The sequence below is a fragment of the Vulpes lagopus genome, chromosome 6 (assembly GCF_018345385.1).
Source record: "Vulpes lagopus strain Blue_001 chromosome 6, ASM1834538v1, whole genome shotgun sequence".
Taxonomy (NCBI): Eukaryota; Metazoa; Chordata; class Mammalia; order Carnivora; family Canidae; genus Vulpes; species Vulpes lagopus.
This window is the reverse complement of record NC_054829.1, coordinates 13,235,676-13,259,036: the sequence shown is the minus strand read 5'-3', so window position 1 is coordinate 13,259,036 and position 23,361 is coordinate 13,235,676. Positions and strand designations below refer to the sequence as shown.

The window sequence follows — 23,361 nt, the reverse complement described above, 5'->3', positions numbered from 1 at the left end:
CTCAGGGCCTTCTCTCATGAAGCTCTAGTCTTAGTTTTTTTTTATATGCACACAGATGTGAGTCCCGTGATGTAAAAATCTATTTCTTATTTTGTGTTGTGGCAAAAACTGAAAGCTGATGGTGGTAGTCTCGAGCCTTCAGGTTATGGGGAAAGGAACTGAGGCAGAGAAAGATGAGATAAATTGGCCAAAATAACTCAGCTGTTGAGAAGACAGACCCAGCAATGAGACTCCGATAATTCAAAAGATCTTTCTTAAAAAAAAAAAACAACCCATAAACCATTAAACAAATGCAAGGTCCAATCTGTATCAGTCACGGTTACCAGTCCGGAGACAGAAACTGTTCCAGGTCTTCAGGCCGAGAGGAATGTAACACAGGACTTAGCTCACCGAGTTACTGGAAGGGCTGGGGGAGCAGAGGAAGGAGGATGGTATCTGGAGCCCAAAATGCCCAGGGCCTCGGCATTCACCCGGTAAGCGCCACAGAGGCAGAAGGAATGGTTTCTGCTTTCCTCCTCCTTTCTAACCTTGGTGCTTCCGGTCAGCTGCACCTAGCAGAATTTTTCTGCTTTTTGGAGGAGGGGAGAGGATACCTTCCTTAAGAATGTGGTTAAGGACCACAGATGATGCCCAACATAATGTTTAATCCAAATTTTCTCCACCTGCACTAGGGCCTTTTAATATAAAACAACAACAACAAAAAAAACCCAAAACCAGTATTCCTCTGGCTCTGCCCCCATCACAGATAACAGGGGACTTCAGCTCTCACGAAGAGAGCCTCCTGCTATTCCTGTGGGGCTCCTGGAGTGCCTCTGAGTGCCAGTGAGTACACCATGCTGGGTACCATGTGTTGCTGACACGGTGGCCTCTGGAGCTCCAATTGGTAGGAATCGGCTGCGGTGGGCTTTCGATCCTGGTGCCTCTGTGACTTTCCCACCTGCCCTGCTACTACAGGGTCTGCACCCACCGCAGCTCAGGAGCTGCCGTCTGTGGTTGCACCTGCCACTTGGGGTGCCGCTGCCACCATCTGTGGGGCTGTGAGTTCTACCACGATTCGCCAGCTGAACAAGACAGCATCGGCGGCTAAGGCGGCCAAGCCACTACTCTGCCCCCAGAAGGCACTGTTGCTGCTGTCTGTTGGTCTGTGCCTTGTCATGGGGCCAGGCCACCACCCAGCCTCACCACTCATTGCTTCTCTAGCAGCACACCCTCTGGATGTTCCTGGATTGGCCTGGTACCCATTCCACATCCTGCTGCTTTGTTCTGGGGATGGCTGCTTTCATTGCCCCAAATTTATTGTCACACGTGACTCTGCTGCCCTTATGTCACAGTCTTTGTTTGAAAAAGTGATCACTATAATCCCTGGCTCAGTGGTTTAGCACTGCCTTCAGCCCAGGGTCTGATCCTGGAGACCCAGGATTGAGTCCCACATCAGGCTCACTGCATGGAGCCTGCCTCTGCCTCTGCCTGTGTCTCTGCCTCTGTGTGTGTGTGTGTGTGTGTGTGTGTCTCATTAGTAAATAAATAAAATCTTTTTTTTTTAAATGATCTTTTGGTATTCTCTGTTTTTTAAGTTCATTGCTCATTTTTCTCTAAGAATGAGACCATGGGAGCCTAGGCTCAAATCAGTACACCCATTCCTTGGGCCAACAAATATTTTTTGAGACCCAGCCTCACCAGCTCCATTTTGAGCTCTGGAGGTAAAGCAGTGAAGATAACAAATTTCGGCTTTTGTGGAGCTTATAGTCAGGCTGGAGGCTGACAATAAAGGCAGACCACAAACAATTTTAGAGTATGTCAGGGGATGATGAATGTCATGTATCCCAATGGGGAAGCTAGAGAGAGAGAGAGTGAATGAGAGAGATTTTAGCAGTGGTTAGAGAAGACCTCCATGAGAAGATGACATATGAGCTCCACTTTTGCTATGGACTAAATTTCTATGTCCCCCTCCCTGACAAATACATACATTGAAACTGAATCCCTAATCACCAACATGATGGTGCTGGGAGGTTGGACTTTGGGAGGTGAGCAGGTCGTAAAGATGGAGATGTCATGAGTAGAAATGATCCCTCTTAGAAAGGAGACCCCAGAGAGATGACCTCTTCACCATATGAGGACACAGCAAGAAAACAACCATCTGCAGAACCAGGAAAGGGGCTCTCATAAGACACTGAATCTTGATCTTGGACTTCCCAGTCTGTAGAACTATAAGAAATAAATTTTTGTGGTGGAAGCTACCGGTCTGTAGGATTTTTATGATAGCAGCCAAAGTTGACTGAGAGAGCCTTCTATCTATTGGCTATCAACATTTATGCTGTTTCTGTCGACCTCCAACCATCTCAGCAATCCTCCAGCAGCCAATCCTCTGGAATATTCAGGGCACAACATCTGCTAGTCAAATAGAATATTAGACAACCATAACCACCACAACCACAACTCCAGTGGCTAATATATTTTAAGCATCTCTTATGTGCCAGACACTGCTCTATCCATATGCTCTTTGCACATATGATCTAATTTGATGCTTATCTCCGTTCTATGAAGAAAGTACCACTGTTATTTCCATTTCATGATAGGAACGTGGAAACATAGAGAGTTCCTCACTCAAAATCACATGCGCGCGCACACACACACACACAGTCTGGCTCCCGAGTCCATGATTTTAAGAGTTATCCTGTATGACATGAAGGTAGACAGAAGGAGCTATGGGAATATCCAGGTGAAGGAGGTTCAGATAAAGAGAATGGTAAAAACTCTGGGAGGTAAGGCTTGGCATACTGGAGAAACAACTGGATGCTGGAGTGGCTGGAGTGGAGTGACAGATGTTTTAGGCTGAGTTGTGATCCCCCAAATCCATGTTGAAGCTCTAACCCCCAGCACCTCAGAATGTAACTGTATTTGGAGATAAAGTCTTTAAAGAGGGAGTTAAGTTCAAATGAGGTCTATAGAGAGGGCTCTGATCTAATATGACTAGTATTTTTGTAGGAAGAGGACATTTGGACACAGACATGCCCACAGAGAAACAACCATGTGAAGATACAGGGAGAAAGCATCATTTACAAGCCAAAGAGAGAGTCCTAAGAAGAAATCAACCTTGGTGACACCTTGATGCTGGACTTGGAGCCTCCACACTGTGAGAAAATAAATGTCTGTTCCTTTAGCCGCCCAGTCTATGGTATTTTGTTAAAGCAGCACAAGGAGACTGAGGCAGGAGAGGGAGAGTGGAATGGGGTGACGACAGGGAGACCCCAGTGCAGACCTACAAGTCTTGTTGGCCATGGTAAAGACCTTGGAGAGAATCTAAGCCTCATCCTGGCTGTCAGAGGTCACGGGGGTGGGAATCAGAGGGTGGAGGACCGCGATCTGGTGAGAGATGGTGGTGGCTGGGATCAGGGTTGTAGCCTCGGAGTGAGGGAGAGGTGAGCAGATTCTGGGTATATGTTCGGAAGGAGCTACTGGAGGTTTGCTGGCAGATCAAATGTAGAGAGTGAGAGAAAGGAATTACAGACACATCTGTGGATCTTTGGCCTCAGCAATATGAGACATCTAATGGAGAGGAGAAATCAAGAGCGAACTATTAGTCATCCAAACGGAGATGTTGAGGAGGCAATTGGATACAAGAGTTGGGGTTCAGGCTGGAACACATGGAGATCCTTAGTGGGTAGGTGTACATAATCAGACTGAGATTTCCTAGAGATCATCTAGGAAATACATGTAGGTAGGGATGAGAAGATATTCAGTAACTGTCCCTTCCAAACTCTGGGGATGGGAAAGCCACAGGGATGCAGCAAAAGAGGCTGAGGAGTTGCCAGTAAGAAGAAAACAAGAGAGTGAAGGGTGGAGCCTAATGAAGTGTGTCTCAGCAGGGGAGATGCTCTGCAGGGAATAGTGAGTCTATTGATGGAGGAGAGCGGATATTGACCATTGGGCTTACGACTCTCTCACTGGAGGGTAGTGATGAAAATCTGACCAGGGGATTCATGAAAGACGGGAAGGAGAAGAAGGAGAGCCAGCAAGAGCAAATAGCCTGTTTTGAGATATTTTTCTGTAAAAGGATGGAAGAAAGGGGCAGTAGCAGGATTGGAGACAGGAGGCCAGGGGAGGTTTTCGGTTTTATGTTTTGTTTTGCTTTGCTTACATTTCCATTTCATGTTTGCACACTAACAGGACCGGTCCAGCAGAAAGGGGGAGCCTAGTGAGTCAGGAAAGAGAGGGGCCACTGCAGGAGTGAGGGGGGAAGTTTCTAGGGAAGGGCTTAGCTTTAGATGAAGTGCCGAGAGTACTAGCCATAGTAACCAGAGGGAAGACAGAGCGCAAGCGTCTAGACGCTGCCACCTGGACAGGTGCATTGGTGAGAGCGTGTGACTTTCTTTTTCAATCGCTCTTATTGTTTCAGGGAAATGTTTGTTTCCCAGGTTAGGGTCCTCAGCTAAGAGTAAGGAGACAGAGGAGATGCTGGAGGTGTGAGGAAAGAGAATGTGTGATCACTCAGGTGAATGCAAGAAGGGATTGGCGGTAAGAGCCCCCCTTGGGGACAGATGAGGACTGGATCAGAAGAACAGACAGCAGGGCCATGGGCTTCTCTCCCGCCACATGCACTGGTTTGGGTGCAGGTGCCAAGCAGGTGGAGGGGTGGGCTTTTGAGAGAAAAGAGAAAGAGACAGTGGCCAGGGCAAGGCAGCAACAACGATGTACTGCTGGATTTCAGCCTGGAAAGGGTGGAGTGACAATAGGTAGGGGGTGAGGAACAGTGGAAGAGAGGTAGGCCCAATGGGTTGCGCGTGCCAGTGAGTTTGAAGCGAGGGTATAACAGCATTTAAATCATCCTCCAGCCGTTAAGGGAGTCAGGTTATTGGACCAACCTTATGATCCAGGCTTTTGTTGTTATTCACAGAATGAGTTATTTTCTCCTAGAGATGGAGCCCCCTCCTATAAACAGGATTCTGACATTCCTTCCCCACCATATATGAGGCACATCTGGGCTCTCTGCTCCATATTTTGAACTCTGTATATCCAACTTGGGATTTCTGGTTGATATGCTATTTCTGGATCTACCTTTATGTGGGCCACTTATAGAGACATCTCCCCCCCACCCCCCCCCACCCCCCGTGGCCCTAAATACTTCCTTCCAAGCAAGGTGATTCACCTGAGTTGGCTGTCTTATTTAATCAAGCTATTAAAAACCAAACTGCAGTGTGAAAAAGTACAGGCTCAATTTAGGTGCCAACTCATTGAAAAATTGGCCCTTATAGACTATAATTAGGAGAGAAAGAGCCTGCAATTGATCCAAGTGGAATAAAGGAGCAGGAGAGGGAACTGCAGGCCCAGGGCACAGGGAAGTGTCCTCTCTGGATGCTACCCCTCTCAGAGGTGCTTCTTTTCCTTCTCTCCTCATCATCTCAGCCAGCAGCAGCCCCTCCTCCTCAGGAGCTGCCTCCATCCTTGTAGCTCCTCCACCAAAGCCTGAGGCTGCAGGGGGTGGTGAGAGCAGAACCTAACATCCAGTGCTGGATGAGAGGAGTCACTCCAGTGAGCAGAGTAAGCCTGGGGCCCTGCCAAAACCACAGGATACCTCACTGGTAAGGGAGCCTCTCCTACTCTCTCTTCCTCTCCCCTTCCAGGACTTTGATCCAAAGCAAAAGAGGCCTCATTGAACGTCAGGGTCAACCTTCAGAGGCAAGAGACGCAGGAAGTGCAAAACCTGCAGGGGTAGAGGTAGGAGTTTTTTACAAGGCACTGCCCACTGCAGTCCTGTAGAGCTGGCTCCAGCCACAGTCCCTGACTCAGGAAAGAGCTTAAGAGAAATGTGCCCAGGGGTTGCCTTACTTGGAGCTTCTTTCAAGTCCCCCAAATGATTTCCACATCACTGTACTTAAGTTCACCCTCCCCCTCCCAGCCTCGGCACCAAGCAAAGGTGACTATCACCTAGCTCTTGGTGCTCCCTAACTTCTAGAGCAGTTACAGCCCGTAAGGATGGTTGTGAGATACTAAGAGCAAGCCCACTTCTCCTTTATCCCCTCTGCACATCTTTAGTTCTTAATTTAATATTCACAGAGGAAAACGAATTCAGCTGGTTTGATCACCAGACCGAAGGAAGCACACCTGTAGGCAGGCAAGTGTCAGATACAGCCTACCAACAGGTGTGTGGGGGTGTATGTGTTGGGGGGGGAGGGGTTGGTTCATGTCTCATTGTCTCTCTGATGTTTCTCCACCACTCTGTCTTAAGCCATGGAATGATGTCTGAATGGCCCAGTGGCCACTCCTCCTGTATATTGGCAGGGAAGATCCCCTTGGAGAAATGAAGCAAGTTCTCCAGGTCAGACCTCATAGTAGAAAACATAGAGGAAGAAGCATTCTGGAGCTGCAAAATAATAGTCCTCCAAATAAATTCTAAATTACACTGGGTACCATGTCTTCTCCCCACAATTCCTATACCCAGTGGTATGCTAGTAAATGTTTAACGAGTGGTTCTATGGGCAGTTGAGGGGGCGGATTTATAGTCAGTGCCAATTGTTGTGGTATAAATACTCCCACCATGGCCAATTCCAGGCTTTCCAGTGTGAGATCCCTGAATGCAAAGTTGGGAAGAGATGTGTACTGTTGGCTTCTGAGAGCCACTGTGAGCTGGCTCTCGCATACCGTCAGTGTTTTATTAACAGTGTGACAGTCATTAAAGCTGTGGTAGGACCCAGAGAAATAAATGGTATAGGGAGGTAAGCCCAGAAAAGGAGTTGGGCAATAACGTGATTCTGAACCCAATTCTAACATGGGGTGGGAGGGTTTCCTTGCACCACCAAGCAATGCTCCGGTCACCAGCATATAGGGTATCCTCTAATTTTTTTTAAAAAATATTTAATTTATTTATTCATAGAGACACAGAGAGAGAGAGACAGAGACACAGGCAGAGGGAGAAGCAGGCTCCATACAAGGAGCCCGACGTGGGACTCGATCCCGGGTCTCCAGGATCACACCCTGGGGCTAAGGCGGTGCTAAACCGCTGAGCCACCCAGGCTGCCCAGGGTATCCTATAATTGAACTCAATTCTGACACACTATCTACCCAGAGATACCATCAGATTCCACAGATTAAGGGCTCAGTCTCAAAACTGTCGCCTGTCCCAACTTCAGATGTCAATTGCAAGCCCTGGTTGTCACCTGTATGTCTGACCAAATGACTATAAACCAGAAGTTGCAACAACCCACTCCTTGGGTTTGATTAATTTGCTAGAGCAGTTGCCAGAACTCAGGAGATCCATTTACTCACTAGATTTACTGGTTAATTATAAAATGATATAACTTAGGAGCAGCCAGAAGGAAGAGCTGCATGGGGCGAGGTATGGGGAAGGGTGTAGAGCAACTAGGACTGGCGCTCAGTACACACTGTTTGAGTGTTGTTGAGTGGCTAACATCTCTATAGGGCTTTAACCCAGCACAGCCCAACTGAATGTTCTGTAATGATGGAAATGTTCCATATATGTGCTGACAATGGTAGCCACCAGTCACAGATGGCTACTGGACACTTGATGTGGCTACTGCAATGAACAAAGTGGATTATAAGTTTTATTTAATTTTAATCATTTATGTAGCCACCTGACCGGTGGCTACCATAACAGATGGCACAGCAAACAGCCTGCAAGTCAAATTACGATCTATGGACGAGCAGCTCTGGCATTAGTGTCTGCAGAGCACAATAATGCAAAATGCAATAAAACAGGGCATGCTGGTACCTGAGGAGCCTGTGAGAAATTCAGAATCTCAGGCTCTATCTCTGACCTACAGAATCAGAATCTGTATTCCATTTTCATGTGTTTGTGTACATGTCAGCACCAGAGAAGCTCTGCTCTAAAAATTGGTAGCACTTTCATAAACTTTATTTCACCTGATCCTCAGTAAAAAAAAAAAAAAATCCACATTGTGGTTATGATGCTTTCCATAGTAGACATGAACTCATTAAGCCTCTGGAAGGTTATATGATTTGCTCAAAACCACTAAAGGGAAAGGAGAGACTGACTCTCCACACCCAGCACTTCTTGGGCTATCACACATAGTAGAACAGTCCAGTCCCAGGCAATTTCATCAACATTGTTTCTTTCAGTACTGTTTTAAAGATTTTATTTATTGACTTGAGGGGGCAAGGGCAGAGGGAAAGAATCTCAAGCAGAGTCCCAGTGGAATGTGGAGCCTGCCTCGAGGCTTCATCCCAAGACACTGAGATCGTGACCTGAGCTGAAACTAAGAATTGAACACTTAGGTGCCCCTCTTCCAGTACCATCTTCAATGGAAGATGATCACAGCACTTTGCTGCCGGAAACACGAGCTGCAGCTGTGATAGTGGAGATGGATTGTGGAATGGGATAGAAGTGGTGGGGCAGGTAGGGGATTAGCCATGAAGTCCAGTCTCTTCCTCAAATACATCAAGGGAGGAGGAGTGAAGACAGGGCTAGATGTAATGTCAGGCTGCCTTTTAACCAGAAAAGGAGGTCAGTTTGCTGCCCAGGATCTATTTATATGCATAAGCTAAGCTGCAGTTCTGTTTTCCTTTTGTTATTTCATTATGTGAAAGAGTTGCAGAGATTTTTTTTTTTTTGACAATTTAGAGATTAAATATTGATTGGCTTGGTTAAAAATTTCCCCTGAGAAGTCTCAGGAATGAAGGATGAAAGTGTTCCTTCCAGAATGGCTGAAGGTGAGATAAAATGACAGAGAAGAATGAAGAGTGGTTTCAAATATGAACCTCATGCCCGGCTGGCCCTGTTGGTACAACATGCAGCTCTTGATCTTGGGGTCATGAGTTTGAACCCCACATTGGGAATAAAGATTGTAAATAAAATTTAAAAACCCCACAACCACTCCCTCAAAAAAACCCTCCAAATATAGACCCCAAATCAAAGGTCATAAAGACTGAGACTCTAAATTATAAGACTTGTTTTGCTGGCTAGCAGGTTCTCACAGAGGCATCACTCTGAAGGAAGCTCCAGGTTCATATTAAATAAATACATAAATGTATTTAATGATGATAAGTGAGTCTCCCAAGCAAAATGAAGATGTCTGCAATATGTATGTGTTGGTCAGTCACTCAGTTTTCATTGCGTGTTCCTCTTCAGAGCAGCACATTCCCTGATCAGCCTCACACTATTTCATCAACCCTAGCTTTAAAGAACGCGCACCCTTACGTAAAGAGCCTGGTCACAAATAACAATAGCTAAAGTTGGTGTATGTATTCCTGGTTTGCAAACAAGTAGTGAGAGAGCAAGTAAGAGAAAAGATAAATAAACAAAGAGGAAAAAAGGAAAACAAATCATGGGCATCACTTCCTTGTGACCCACCTACCCCATGGCCTGCTTGTTCCTCCTCTGTTTCCCTGACATGGAGAGTAGTATCTGAGCTCAGAGCCCTGTGGTCACTATGGATTCATCTTCGTATGCAATCCTGACTCATCTCTCTTGCACTTTTCACGTGTAACCAATCTTCAAGTCTGGTCAGCTCTAGCTTTTATTTATTATTTATTTATTTATTTATTTATTTATTTATTTATTTATTTTCTAAAGATTTTATTTATTTATTCATGAGGGACACACACACACTCACAGAGAGAGAGAGAGAGAGAGAGAGGCAGAGACACAGGCAGAAGGAGAAGCAGGCTCCCTGCAGGGAGCCGGATGTGGGACTCGATCCTGGGACTCCAGGATCACGCCCTGAGCTGGAGGCAGGCGCTAAACCACTGAGCCACCTGGGGGTCCCCAGCTCTAGCTTTTAAATAACTCTAGCACATCATTTCTATTTTTAAGGTCATAGTTCAGGTCTTTATTATTTTACTGGGAATTCTGCCTCCTAACTAATCCCTCCCAACTCCATCTTTAATCTCATCCCTCAACAATCCATCATTTCTGCAAAGACTGAAAGCTAAGTACCAAGGATAATTAAACAATCCTCTATATTTCCATCATCCATGGAATGGATGTCATATTGCATTAAGTCATTTATAAAATGATATAATGGTCTAGATAACATCCCCTTTATTCACTAACTCCTGTTTGCATTCCCTTTCTTGCTCCTCCAGAGGCAATTACCATCATAAGTTTGGTGTGGATGGTAGATTGGATTACTTTTTTCACAATAATTTGTTGCCTCCTCATCCTGTTGTTTTCCCTGGAGGCAGAGCACAAATCCTCCATAGTCTAACAGGACCTGGGAGAGCTGAGCAGAGCCATGGCCAACCTATCGCCTTCATGTAATGTGAATAAAAATAAATATGTGCTATTATAATCCGCTAAGATATTGAGCTTATTTGTTACCCAGCAAAAGCTAACTAATTCAAAATATTTATGTATGTGAAGGTTTATGAAATGAACACAAATGTATCTATTGTGATCGTTTTGTATATCTTTGATATACATACATATGTATTTGCAAGCAATATATGGTTCTCTTGGTATGTTTTCCAAGTTTTACATAAATGGTTACATTCTCTGTATATTTTTCTGCATCTTTTTTTTTTTTAAGAGAGGGAGGAGGAAGGAGCTGGAAAAGGAAGAGAGGTTCTCTAGCAGACTCTCTGCTGAGTGAGGAGTCTGGCAGGGGGCTCAATCCTACGACCCTGAGATCATGACTTGAGCATATGTCAAGAGTCAGATGCTTGCTTAACAGACTGAGCAATCCAGGCACCCCTATATTTTTCTACATCTTGATTTTTATATTTAAGATTTCTTTTGGATAGCTCTCCACATGGAAATATATGGATCTAGATCATTCCCTTTAGCAGCTATCAGAGAAATCTTTCCAAATCACAAATTTTGTTCTCAGTTCTCTGCCATGAAGGATAATAGCTGAAGGCAGTTACCAACAACACTCCCAGCAGTGGGGCAACAAGCCTTTCTTGAAAGGGGATCTAGGTGATCCTCACAGTGACCACCACAGTCCACCCTTTGTGCAGCTGAGTCCACTCTTCATATGTATTCTGGAAGCAACCCCTTCTAGGGTCCAGGGGAAAACTCAGAAGAGGAAGGTCTGTAAGATGAGCTTGAGTCCCTGCTCTACATCTGGTCTTAGAACCACAACTGATACTCATCATGTCTCTCCTCTACCATCTATTCTGTTCCTCCACCACCCCTCTCCTCACACCTCCAGCTAGCACCTCTGCTGATCTCGAGGGCTTACTCAGTGATGTGACCCAGATTTGCATCCCTGAGGGGTCTGTGCCCCCTGGTCACCATGCCATTCTTAGGTTGGGCTTTCTACACTCATGCACTCACTGTCAAAATGGTGCACATACCAAGAGGCGCTCAAGTGGATCACCTGGGTGCCAAACATATTCCTCCTTGCCCCTGTTGCATGGTGGCAACCCAAGCAGAATTTATACACAAAAAAGCGAGTAAAATCCAGGAAACTCATACTAAACCATTTCCCTAACTCCACCCTCAGGTAACCAGTACATTATTTTGATTTCCTTTCTATTGTTCAAACTAGGCTTATTTTAAAGTTCTGATAATTCTCTGTAGGCATCTATAAAAGTATATGTGTAATGTCTATATCTCAGAGGCTTTAGAAAAATATAAGGGACACCTTAAAGCCACCCAGGACACCACTATCCAGAGGGAAATACTGTTATCCTCTTGCTATCTTTCTTTGCAAGCTCTTTCTCTATGATCTTAATTCTTTTAAAATGAAAAACTACAAATTAATATCTGGCCTCTTTTTAAAAAATGTGACAATACATAGTGAATACTTCTCAATCCCGCTCTCTTTATACCATATTCCAAGAAGGGCAAAGGAATCAGGCTGATTGTGGTTACTTGCAGATAACATTCCTCAAAGTAATCTTTGTGATGAGAACTGATTAACTTCGAAGAACTACACAAAGTTATTTCTCTTTAGAAGGCAAAAAAGTAGCATATGCAATACAGAGCATAATACAGTAATAACTACTGTAACTAGATAATAAGTGTATTATCTCATTTAACTCAGCAGCCACATTTATGAGCTCAGTGTATGTTATTTACTGTTACTGTAGATGAAGAACTGAAGTGAAGTGTAGAGAGATTAAGTCACTTGCCAGGGGCACACAACCAGAACCCAGAACTGAAGTTCAAATCTAGATTTCCTGCCCTTAAATCCCACACTCATCACTGCTAAAAGACGTTAAGACAAATGTGCTAGGGTGACAAAAGCCCAGGGAACACAGCTACCAGGGATGGGAGAAGTCCAGCAGAGCAGGTGCATTATGGCATCCACTGTAGGCAGGGACATGCTAAAGAGCTGTTAGTGAGGTTAGGGGTCTGATTCAAGGGTCTCTCTGGAGGGCCCAAGGACTCTGACCTATAGGTCGGTGGAAGGACCATGGCAGCACCCTAGCACAGGAGCTGGAGCCCCAGGGGGCAAGTGCATCAGCAGGAAGGCAGCCACTGTCTGGGACAGATCAGAATGCTAGGTATGAGGGAGCTGGTGGAGGAGGATGGTTGGGAAGGAAGGAAGGTGGGAGCTAGGAGTCAGGCCATCAGAATTCACTTTCCTTCCCTTGTCCCACCCACCACCCACTCTAGGTTACCCTGCCTCACTGTGACAAGGGGAAGGACCCTTGTCAGAAAAGAGGGGAGACAAACCAGCTGCACAAAATAAGACTGATTATACACATTTACCGGAAGACACGCACCAGAAGGTTTCTAGAGACACCATTCAAAATAGCCCCAAATCAGAAACTATTCAGAGATCCATCCGATAGGATGCCTAAACAAATGGTGATATAATCACACAGTGGAATACTACACAGCAATGGGTGTGCACAAACCACAACCACATGCACTAATAAAACAGATGAATCTCACAAATATAATGTTCAGTGAAAACAGACCCAAAATATATATTCTGTAAGATATAGGATATCATTCATGTAGGATATCACAACAGTCAGAACTATCCTAGGCCCTTGGAAGTAAGGTCATTGTTTGGCGGTAGGGAGTGCCCAGAAGGGGTCATGACAGGGCTCCTAGGGGGCTTGTAATGTTCTTTTGAAAATTTTTGAGTGCAAGTTGCTATTTTATCTAAAACTCCAACAAGGAGTTTATTAGATTAAAAATAAGAAGTAGGAGAAAAGAAATGAACAAGAGTGGCAAGGAACAGACAGAAAAACCCAAATCATTACGATGAAAACATTAAATTGCACTCCATTGTGGTCTCTGGGTAGAAAATTGCATCTTTTCAGCCATCTGTTTCTATTCAGTTACCCCCAAAAAGTGTCATAGCCCAGTGATCATAAGTGAATCAGCAAGGGAGAAGTTTCATGTAGTCAAATAATTTACAAATGTTCCAAACTACTCTGGAAGGTTCAGAGCTATGGGCTGCAGGGCATGATTCCAAGTAGCTTTGAAGTCCTATTGCATTATTTCTATGTAATGCAAATTGACAAGGTCTCTAAATTAGGCAACTAACTAGAAAATGAGGTCTGAAAGCCAACTTTATTAGCAGCTGGGAATCTGGGCCGAGAGGCTTATCTGTTTGTGGCTGGGGCATGGGCGGGGAATACATTTTCCATGCAAGGAATCAGGATAAAAGCAACGAGAAGGAGAAGTTCACATGGAGAAGCCAAGGAATAAACCTAGGAGTTGATAATCTTTCTGGGTTTTACTTAACAAATATTTGTAGAGTGGCTTCTATTTGCCAAGATCTAAGTACTGACTCTATAAATGAAGAGTCATTTCATCCTTACAACAAACCTATGAGGTGGGACCTCATGGCCTCCTCATGGAGAGTGTGAGGTTCAACATGGAGAGGTTGAAGGACATGCATGAGGCCACATAGCTGCTAAGTGGCAGAACCAGAATCCAAACCCAGTTAATTAGATCCCTGTGCCCTTGTTTTTAACTTTGAGGCCTGTGGCTTATCCCACCAAGATGGCAGCATGGCTCTGCTTTTCATCTTTTCTCATGACTCCTCTTTCCTCCATGAGAAAAACCGGGACCTTGGTTTTTCTTGCCGACTTCCCCCCTGGAGGACTCTGGTGGTGGACCTGTCATCTGCCTATATGCTGTGATGAAAGATTGCTAAGAAGACTACCTCCCCAACTTCCGTCCCCTCCCCTAGCATATCTTCCATGTTGTACTATGGCCAACACCTGTACTTCCATCATTGATGTTTATTCTTTTGGGTGAGTGCTCTATTGCCTAGTGTTCCTTATAAAGATGCAGATAGCCCTGCAAAATGTCTGTGAATGAACCTCTGAGTGCCCAACTTTACCTAGTTTTCGGGAAGGGGTGAAAGAGAACCCTGAAGGCCCAGCAGGCTAAGAAGATACCCAAATTGGTGGCTGGGCCTCACTATTCTGTCTCAGTGAAGTGGGTCAGTGGCTAGCTAATGCCCATTTCTTCATCCATCTACTCATTCCCTGTGCTTGAGTCCTTATATAGATGCAAGATCTCCTCCTAGGTGTCACATGTGACATAGCAGCTTTACAACTCTCATTATCCCTTATGTGCTGCCTACTTAATTCACAAAACACTTTCTCATGTGATCCTCCACAGTACTTGTCATTATTCCCAATTATCTGAGAAGAAAGTTAGGTTCACAAGGTTTGTGTGAGTTCCCAGGGTCACTTGGTTTCTGAACAGCAACTCTGGGATGAGGACCCAGGTCTTTGATTCATCTCAGGCGAGTAGATGGGGAAGGAGAAGGGAAACCATTTAACAATGGGAGTTTTTTGGCTTTGCTTGTTTGTTTTGTGGCAAAATATACGTAAAATAAAACTTACCATCTGTTCATGTTTGAGTAGACAGTTCAGTAGTGTTTGTACCTTTACACTGTCGGACAACCAATCTGCAGAACTCTTTTGATCTTGCAAAATTGCAACTCCATACCCACTGAATAACTTCCCGTTCCCCTGGAAACCACCATCCCACTTCTGTTTTCTCGGAATCTGACTATTCCAAGGACCTCACAGAGATGGAATCATACAGTATTTTTTGTTCTGTGATTGGCTTCTTTCACTAAGCATCATGTCCTCAAGGTTCATTGTGCAGTCACCTGTGCCAGAATTTCCTTCTTGTTAAGGCTGAATGACATTCCATTGTATGTATGTAGCACATTTTGCTTGTCCTTTTCTCTGTCAATAGGCACTTGGATTGTTTTACCTTTTGGCTGTTGGGACTAATGCTGCTATGAAAGGACAAGTGTTTTTAAGATCAAGTATTCACATGAAGATCATCAAGACCATGATGAGATCTTAGAAAAGGCTCTGGGAAAGCCAATGTCAGTCTGAGGAGTATGTGACTGAGAGCCCCAGGGAAGTGGTTAGAGTAAAGGGGATTCCTATCTTCTGTGGTGGGGTCCTCATTTTCTAGCAGTGCAGTCCCCCCAACCCCCGGACTCTCTCCTCCTTATGGTAGGACTGGTTGGTGCCTCTGACCCCTAGTTCAGTGCTCTCTGCTGTGAGCAACCTGTCCATTTGGAGATAGGGTCCAGGACCCCACATGCGGCCCTGGACTTCTCAGAGGACCAACTCTCCAACGTGTTTTTCAGTCCCCAGGGGCTATAAAAATCCCCTCCAGCCTGACCGCCAGCCACAGTGTACAGCTGAGATCATGGCAGCTGACGTTCCCTCAATAAAGATACCCTACAGCTCAGGCTCACACTGGCAGTGCCAAGGGGCCACCGTCCAAGTGAACAACATTACCATAGGAGAGAATGTTGGATAAAACTAGCTCTTAAAATTCCAAGAGGAAGAGAAAGAAAATAATGATTTCACCTAACTCTGTATTATCTATAATGGGCAAACTTTAGGGCTCCCATTAGACACACTGTGTTTCAAACACAAGCTGTTTATGGTGTAGATGAGCCAAAGTCACACTTCCCAGTTCCGCCTCAGCCCCTAGCTTGGCAGGGAAGAACATGCCTTTTCCATCACTACAGAGTTAAGAGACAAGCTGGGATCTTTGAGGACCAGGCTGGCCACAGTGCGGACAGCGAGGGAGGAGTTTGGATGGCTTGCCCACACATGCAGAAAACTCCAATCACACATTCCCCTGAAAACCAGGGATGCCTCTGTGACCTTATGAATGCCTTCTACTCACTCCCTTGGACACGCGAGTGTGGGCTAGTTTGGGTATGAGCTCATAAAAGGCAGGGCTCACACCCATTTGTCTTATTTCATCTTGGGCAGATTTTTTTCCATCTTGTCTCACAACCAGACCCGTCTTGGTAGCATCTCAACATGTCAAGTGGCCTCTGAAAGGACATTTCGGGTCAGAAGTCCCAACCAATCAGTTAGCAGACATCTTAACCGAAGCCTGGTCTTTGATGGACAAAGGCTACAGAATTTTGGCTCATACTCTATATTTCTTTTCCCTCTGGCTCTTCAAATGCTTTAGAAGTGTGGATCATCAAGACCTCTGCAGGTGAAGAAAAGCACATGACAAGGACAAGGAACCAGGGAGTGGGGATTGCCTAGTTACGGAGCAGGTGTAAGGGTGCAAGGCTCCATCCTGCATCAGGGCTTTGGCTTTGGACCCTCTGCTTGGCTCTTTGTCTCTCTTACTCTTCTTTATGTGGTGGAAATACAGTTCTTTGGAACCAGCAGATGAAATAATGGGCTGGAGAAACACTGCTCCAGGTGGCACCTGTGCTATAAGAAGGCAACCGTGAACCCCTCCCTGTGAAATCATTGGGGTTGTTTTATGGCCCTGGTGTCTGTAGCACTGATTAGCCCTCTCCTTGAACACCTGGATAGGTCCAGAGGGTGTGTTGCCACCATCTCTTTTGAAGCAAAACAAAGAGTACCATTCAGGTCAAAAAGAGAGATGGAGCTTTCTGCAGAAGGTGCGATTTAAATAAAAAGTGGAAATAGACACTTGGAGAAAGGGCACTTTATTTTTAGAAAAGAAAAGGAATTAGGAGATTAATGGTTGCCATGGCAACAGCAGAGCACCCACGGAAAATATTCTATAGGCTCGGCTTTAAATACGAAGCAGAGAACAAAACGGCTTCCCTGGGGACTTCCTGAGAAAATATAGATGACAATAAAAAGGCCGCCCAGAAACAATCTCTCCCGTTAGTTCAAGTGCCATTTCCCTGCCACCTTATAAGCTCTGTACTCTGCAGCCCTGTGTTGACTTAAAAACCCATTTTAATGTTTGGCACAAAATTCATGGTCAATGAACATCTTCAGCTCCTTTCTGTTCTGTGTTCCTAATTGTGCTTTCAGAATTGAATGTGAGCAGTATATCCAGGAGCCGGGCTTGGTAACCAGTGATTCTCAATCTAAATGGGGAGATGATGTGGGCAGCATCTGTGAGCCTCTGAATTAACCCAGAAGGACAACACGAATTGGTTGCTAACATTTTTATGAAAGGACAGCAGTCCTTTCTCGAAGATTTAGAAAAGCTGACCCTCCTGAATCTTCCTTTTTCACATAGTGAAAACCAGCCACAGCTCATTCATGCCTTGATCACATTCCCTTCTGCCTATTACCCTTGATATCACTGCCTGGTCTCTGTGTGCATTTGGTCTGGAACCCCCACGTAGTTACAGCCAAAGTGCCCCCCCACCTTCAACGTTTCTCAAACTTTAGTACACATCTGAATTACCTGGAGGGCTTGTGAAAACTTAGTTTGCTGGATCCCACCCCCAGAGTTTCTGTGGTTTTGGGGTGAAGCTTGAGAATCTGTGTTTCTAACAAGTCCCCAGAGGATGCCCTTGCGCCTAGCAAGGGACACACTTTGAGAACCACTGCCCTAGATTAATGGTTCTTATACTTTTGTTAGCAAAGTATCCTTTATGGGGAAATGATTTTCCTCAAATAAATTTATATTAAGTTTAATAAGGGGGGAAATCTTTTCTTCCTTGCCATTCATCAGAAGGAGACAGTCATGGTGAGAGGACAGGGAAGAAACACCATGCTCACGCTACAAAAGATGATGGTGGGACTGCTTTGTGGAGACAAAGTAAGAAATGAGAAAGGAAGAAGGACAAAAGGGAGACAGAGAAGACAAGGAGTTTTTAAAAATGTGAAGTCAGTGAGAGGAAGGGTCCTTGCCAGTGACACCTCCATCCTGGGACCTCCAAGCCTCAGCAAAGCTAATTAAACCCACAAAATGCATGTGTCAGTGGATTGTATGTGTGTCTATGTGTGTAAATGGCAACAAAGGGCAGACTGAAGTGGAGTCCAAGAGGAGACAGCATCGGAGCCAGAGGGTAAGGTCATCCCAGGAACCAAATCCCCCGAGGTCTGCAGATGCCTCAGGAAGTCTTTGGACTTCCTCAAACTATGGAATTGAAAGACTTGGCGGAGGATTCCTCAGATCTCAGAGCCCCCAGTTGACCTCTGGATTCCATAAGAAAGATTTCATCTGTGCTATGGTCTGAATGTTTGCATCTCCCACCTTACCCCCAATCTCTATGCTGAAATCCTAACCTCCTAGGTGATGGTATTAGGAGGTGAGGCCTTTGGGAGGTGATGAAGTTCTGAGGGCAGAGCCCCCACGGATAGGATTTGTGCCACTATATAAGCAAGCCCAGAGAGATCCCTTGCCCCTTTGGTCAAGTGAGATTACAGAGAAATGATGTCTGTCTAGGAAATGGATCTCCCAGACACCACAATCTGCCAGCACCATGATCTTGGACTTCCCAGCCTCCAGAACTATGAGCAATAAATGTTTGTTGCTCATAAACAACCCAATCCATGGCATTGTTATTATAGTCATCTGAATTTATGAAGACATTCTGAGTAAAAATGTATAATTCGTTTTGCCCCATTTTTAATCATCAAAAAGGTGTCTGGCAAAGAATCCGAGCTTCTGCTCAACACTAGTTAACACCTGGGCTGACTTAATTTCAAACAAAAGCAGCAACTCTTGAACTTTTAGGTAGGTTGTGCAGGTTTATAGAGGGAATATTTGTGTTGGTCTTTCCTTAAAATTCCAATATCAGCTCTTCGGAAATCCAATCTTTTCTTTTCTTTTTTTTTTTTTTTAAGATTTTATCTATTTATTCATGAGACACAGAGAGAGAGAGGCAGAGACACAGGCAGAAGGAGAAGCAGGCTCCCTGCGGGGAACCCGATGCAGGACTCGATCCCAGGACCCTGGGATCATGACCTGAGCCAAAGGCAGAAGCTCAACCCCTGACCCACCCAGGTGTCCCAAATCCATTATTTTCTTTGCAGACCTTTAGAGGCCTGGGGAGGCCTAGGGATGCCTCCTGGGCCATTGTGGGGTCTAACGCAGAGGGGGATCCTGTGATGATGGGCCCTTGGAGCACCACAGTGAAGGCCTGGTACCAGGACAAATGACTATTTTACCTGATATCTCCAACATGTTTTGGTCTTATTGAGTATATACAATTACGTATATGAAAGCGTTACATAATAACATGTTAGTCGCATACCCCTCCTTTACTGACCATCTACTATGTGTCAATGCTTTATGTGCACTTTCTCATTTAATATTTACAGCAACCCAGAGAGGTAAGCATTTTACTTCTATTTTACAGACAGAAAACTATGCTGAGAGGTTTAGTAAATGTCCAAAGGTCATTCAGCTGGTAAGTGGTGGGGGTGGGATTTGAACCCAGATCTGTCCAACTCCAAATTCTCTATTGTTTTCTTATTATAACCACCCCACTGCTCTCTGCTTCTCTAACGAAAGGGATTGCCTTTCTTATTTCTACAGCTTTTGCATGTGACAAGCGTTATTCTGGTTGACTTACATTTGTTCAATGTTTAAAACCTATCCCCCAGCTCCAAGAAAAGCAGAAAATAAGAATTTGTACTACAACCCTATGAACAATAATGCTGCATTCCTGAGCCTAAACCTGAAGAGGCCTTCTCCGTAATGACAGTATCTGAAAATGGCCGAATGTTCTGTGATTTTTGTTTTTTTCCCAGGGAGCAGTTCCAGCAGAACATAGATTTGCTTTGCAACTAAGAAAGTTCCACTTGGCTCACCATGAATTTAGTCTCTCAATTTTCCTCAGTTGTGGACATGCAGGAATGAAATTCAAATGAGATGCTATGATAATGGCCCTTCTTTCCTTAGCCTCTCTCACAGCTGGGCTTCATTTATGTGCCCATAAACCAGTGCCTCTTTGCAGCATGGGATTGACTATGAACTGGGAAACTGAGCTAGACCCAAAATAGCAGCCAAACCCTGCGGGCTCTGCTGCCCTCATCTCTGGCTGCCATTTTGTTCAAAGGAGGAGAATGAGTCCATGTAGAAGGGCAGTTGTTCGTCTTTCCTTATGTGTAAAAACACTGTATGACAGAACTGAGGGCAACACTGTCATCTTGCCATGGGGTTTCTGTGGGGAGAGCTCTCTGGCATTGGGCATCCTGTTAACCAGAACTCCCAGCGAATCAGCATCCCTGCTTCCCTAGGATAAAGTAGGTAGGTAGAGATGCTTGGAATGCTGAGCCTGAGGACAAGTTTGCAGTGTTCTAACAGTCACTCACCTGCATCCCTCCCACCCCACTCTCTTCAAGGTCATCCTCCACAGCAGCCCATGTGATCTCTCTAGCATATGAAACTGAGCAACTCACATCCCGCCTTTAATTGTTCTCCAATAAGGTCTTTTAGGACCACAGCTCTGCTGACATTTCTAGACATGTGTTAACATGTCTTCGTGCTTCCCACGCTTTGGACAGCCTAAACTGGATTATGTCACCTTCCCTGCTCAGACTCCCTCCACAACCACCACCATCACCACCTTGGGGGCCCCTTGCATGCAAAATGAAACCCCAGGTCCTTACTAACATAGGTCTGGGGGAGACTTGTATTGGCCATTTGGATTTTTTTTGGGGGGGGGAGAGTGTTCAATTCTTCTGTCCACTTTGTCTATTTATTTTATTCTCTTTAATTTTTTTAAAGATTTTATTTATTTATTCATGAGAGACACGGAGAGAAGCAGAGACACAGGCAGAGGGAGAAGCAGGCTCCATGCAAGGAGCCCAACGTGGGACTCAATCCGAGGACTCCAGGATCACGACCTGGGCCAAAGGTAGGTGCCAAACCACTGAGCCACCCAGGGATCCCCTTGTTAAAATTTTTTATTTAAATTCAACTTAGTTAACATATAGTGATTAGTTTCAGGGGTAGAATTTAGTGATTCATCAGTTGCATATAATGCCCAGTGCTCAACACATCACGTGCCCTCCTTAATGTCCATCACCCAGTGACCCCCATCCTTCCTCCCCCTCCCCTCCTGCAACCTTCAGTGTGTTTCCTAGAGTTAAGAGACTCTTATGGTTTGCCTCTCTCTCTATTTTTACATTATTTTTCCCTCTCTTCCCTTGTGTTCATCTGCTTTGTTTCTTAAATTCCACATATGGGTGAAATCATATGGTATTTGTCTTTCTCTGACTTATTTCACTTAGCATAAAACCCTCTAGGTTCATCCCGGTCATTGCAAACGGGCATTTTGTCTATTTCTTACTGATTTTCTGGAGTTCTTAATACATTCTGGATACAAGTTCCTTTTTGGATATATGTTATGTACTTTCTAGCCAATGGCTCACCTTTTCACTCTTCCAATGTTCTGTTTCTGCCTAAGTTTTAAATTTTAATTAAATTTAATTAATCATTTTTAAAGGTAGTGTTTTTTGTATTTTGTTTAAGGAATCTTTGCTTATCCCAAGATCATGAAGATATTTTCCTATCTTATTTCTACATACTTGATGGATTTTACTTTCACATTTAGTTCTATGATCTATCATAAATTAATTTTTGTGTATAGTGGAAAGTAGAGATTGAAATTCATTTTTTCCCCATATGGACATCCCAATGTTGCAGCATCAACTACTGAAAAGACCAACACTTCTCTACTGAATTGCCATAGAGCTTTTGCTGTAAATCAGGTGTCCATATATGCCACACCTCTGTGCTTTTGCTACATGCTCTTTTCCCTTTGCCTGATGGGCCTTCCTCTTCCTTGTTTATTATTCAAGTCTTTCTCACCTTTCAAGACTCCTCCTAAATATTGTCATGCCTGCAAAACCTGTGCCTAATACTGTACTAAATGTAGACAATCAGTAAATGTTTGTCCAGTGAGTAGAGAACTTCTGAATAGCTACAAATAAAAAGGCTAGATTCCCTTTGGTGAATTAAAAGCAATCTGTAAAAAAAAAAAAAAAAAAAAAAAGCAATCTGTTCTGGGAGCCTCATTCTTTGAAAAATCAGTATTTTGTGACCAATATGCGATATAACCCAGTGTTTAGGGGTATAAGGTTAACTTGCAAACCAGTCACTTAGATGATGGAAGGAAGGAAAGAAGCAAAAAATAGTGTGTTTAAACCAGAGTATTCCTGAGGATATAAAATAGAAAGTATCTAACCAATTATATATGAATTAGGGTTTTTTTCCTTGTTGTCTGCCAAGTCCTACTTCAATTTGTCATCCCCACCCCCCAGTTGTATTGAGATATAATTGACATATAACATGGTAGTAGTTTAAGGAGTACAGTATAAAGATTTTGTATATGTATATACTGGGAAATGACTACCACACTAAGTCTAGTTAACATCTATCACCTAACATAGTTACAATTTTTTTTTCTTGTGATGAGAATTTTAAAAATCTATTTAGCAGCTTCCAATATCTAATACGGTATTGTTAAGTACAGTCACCATGCTGTATATTATATCGTCAGAACATTTTAATCTTGTAACTGAAAGTTTGTACCTTTTAACCATCTTCACCCATTTCTCCCAGCCCCAGATCCCTACTCTGGCAACCACTAACCCATCCTGTTTCCGTGAGCTCATTTTTTTTTTTTTTTTTTTTTTTAGATTCCACATATAAGTAAGGTCATATAGTATTTGTCTTTTTCTGTCTGATTTCATTTAGCACAATGCCCTTAAAGTCCATTTATGTTGTTGCAAGTGGTGGGATTTCCTTTTATTATGACCAAACTATTCCTCTTATATATATAGCACATCTTCTTTATCCATTTATCCACTGATGGACTTAGGTTGTGTTCATGTCTTGGCTAGCATAAATAATGCTGCAGTAAGAACAGTGGGGGGCAAATATCTCTTTAAGGTCATGATCTCATTTCCTTTAGTCAAATGCCATGCCATAGTTCTTAAATCCCTTTCATCAGAGTCATAATTTCTAGGAGTAGTCATATGGTGAACTTGGTACAAGCATGGAATTTAGAATCAGATCTGGGTTCTAATCCATCATAGATACCTGTAATGTGATCTTAATTTCTCTCTCTCTCTCAGTTTCATCACCTGTAAAATGGATTGTTATAATGTTTGCATGAGACAGGTATACAAAACAAAAAATAAATTAAAAAAAAAAAAAGCCCAGAACACAGTGCCTGACATAGCACTCCACACATGGTGAAAATATTTGGGAGCTTCTTCTCCAGTGTACTGAAGCCC

At 44.1% G+C, this 23,361-nt stretch overlaps 1 protein-coding gene across 1 annotated transcript in view; it reads left to right on the top strand.

Moving 5' to 3' along the window:
- TTC8 (tetratricopeptide repeat domain 8) overlaps positions 1–23,361 on the top strand; it is a 189,846-nt gene that overhangs the window by 75,940 nt on the left and 90,545 nt on the right. Inside the window, exons 16-19 of the mRNA XM_041757777.1 lie at positions 955–1,234; positions 5,622–5,715; positions 6,550–6,713; positions 17,188–17,273. Coding sequence (XP_041613711.1) covers positions 955–1,234; positions 5,622–5,715; positions 6,550–6,713; positions 17,188–17,273 — 624 coding nt within the window. The remainder of the gene's footprint in view (positions 1–954; positions 1,235–5,621; positions 5,716–6,549; positions 6,714–17,187; positions 17,274–23,361) is intronic.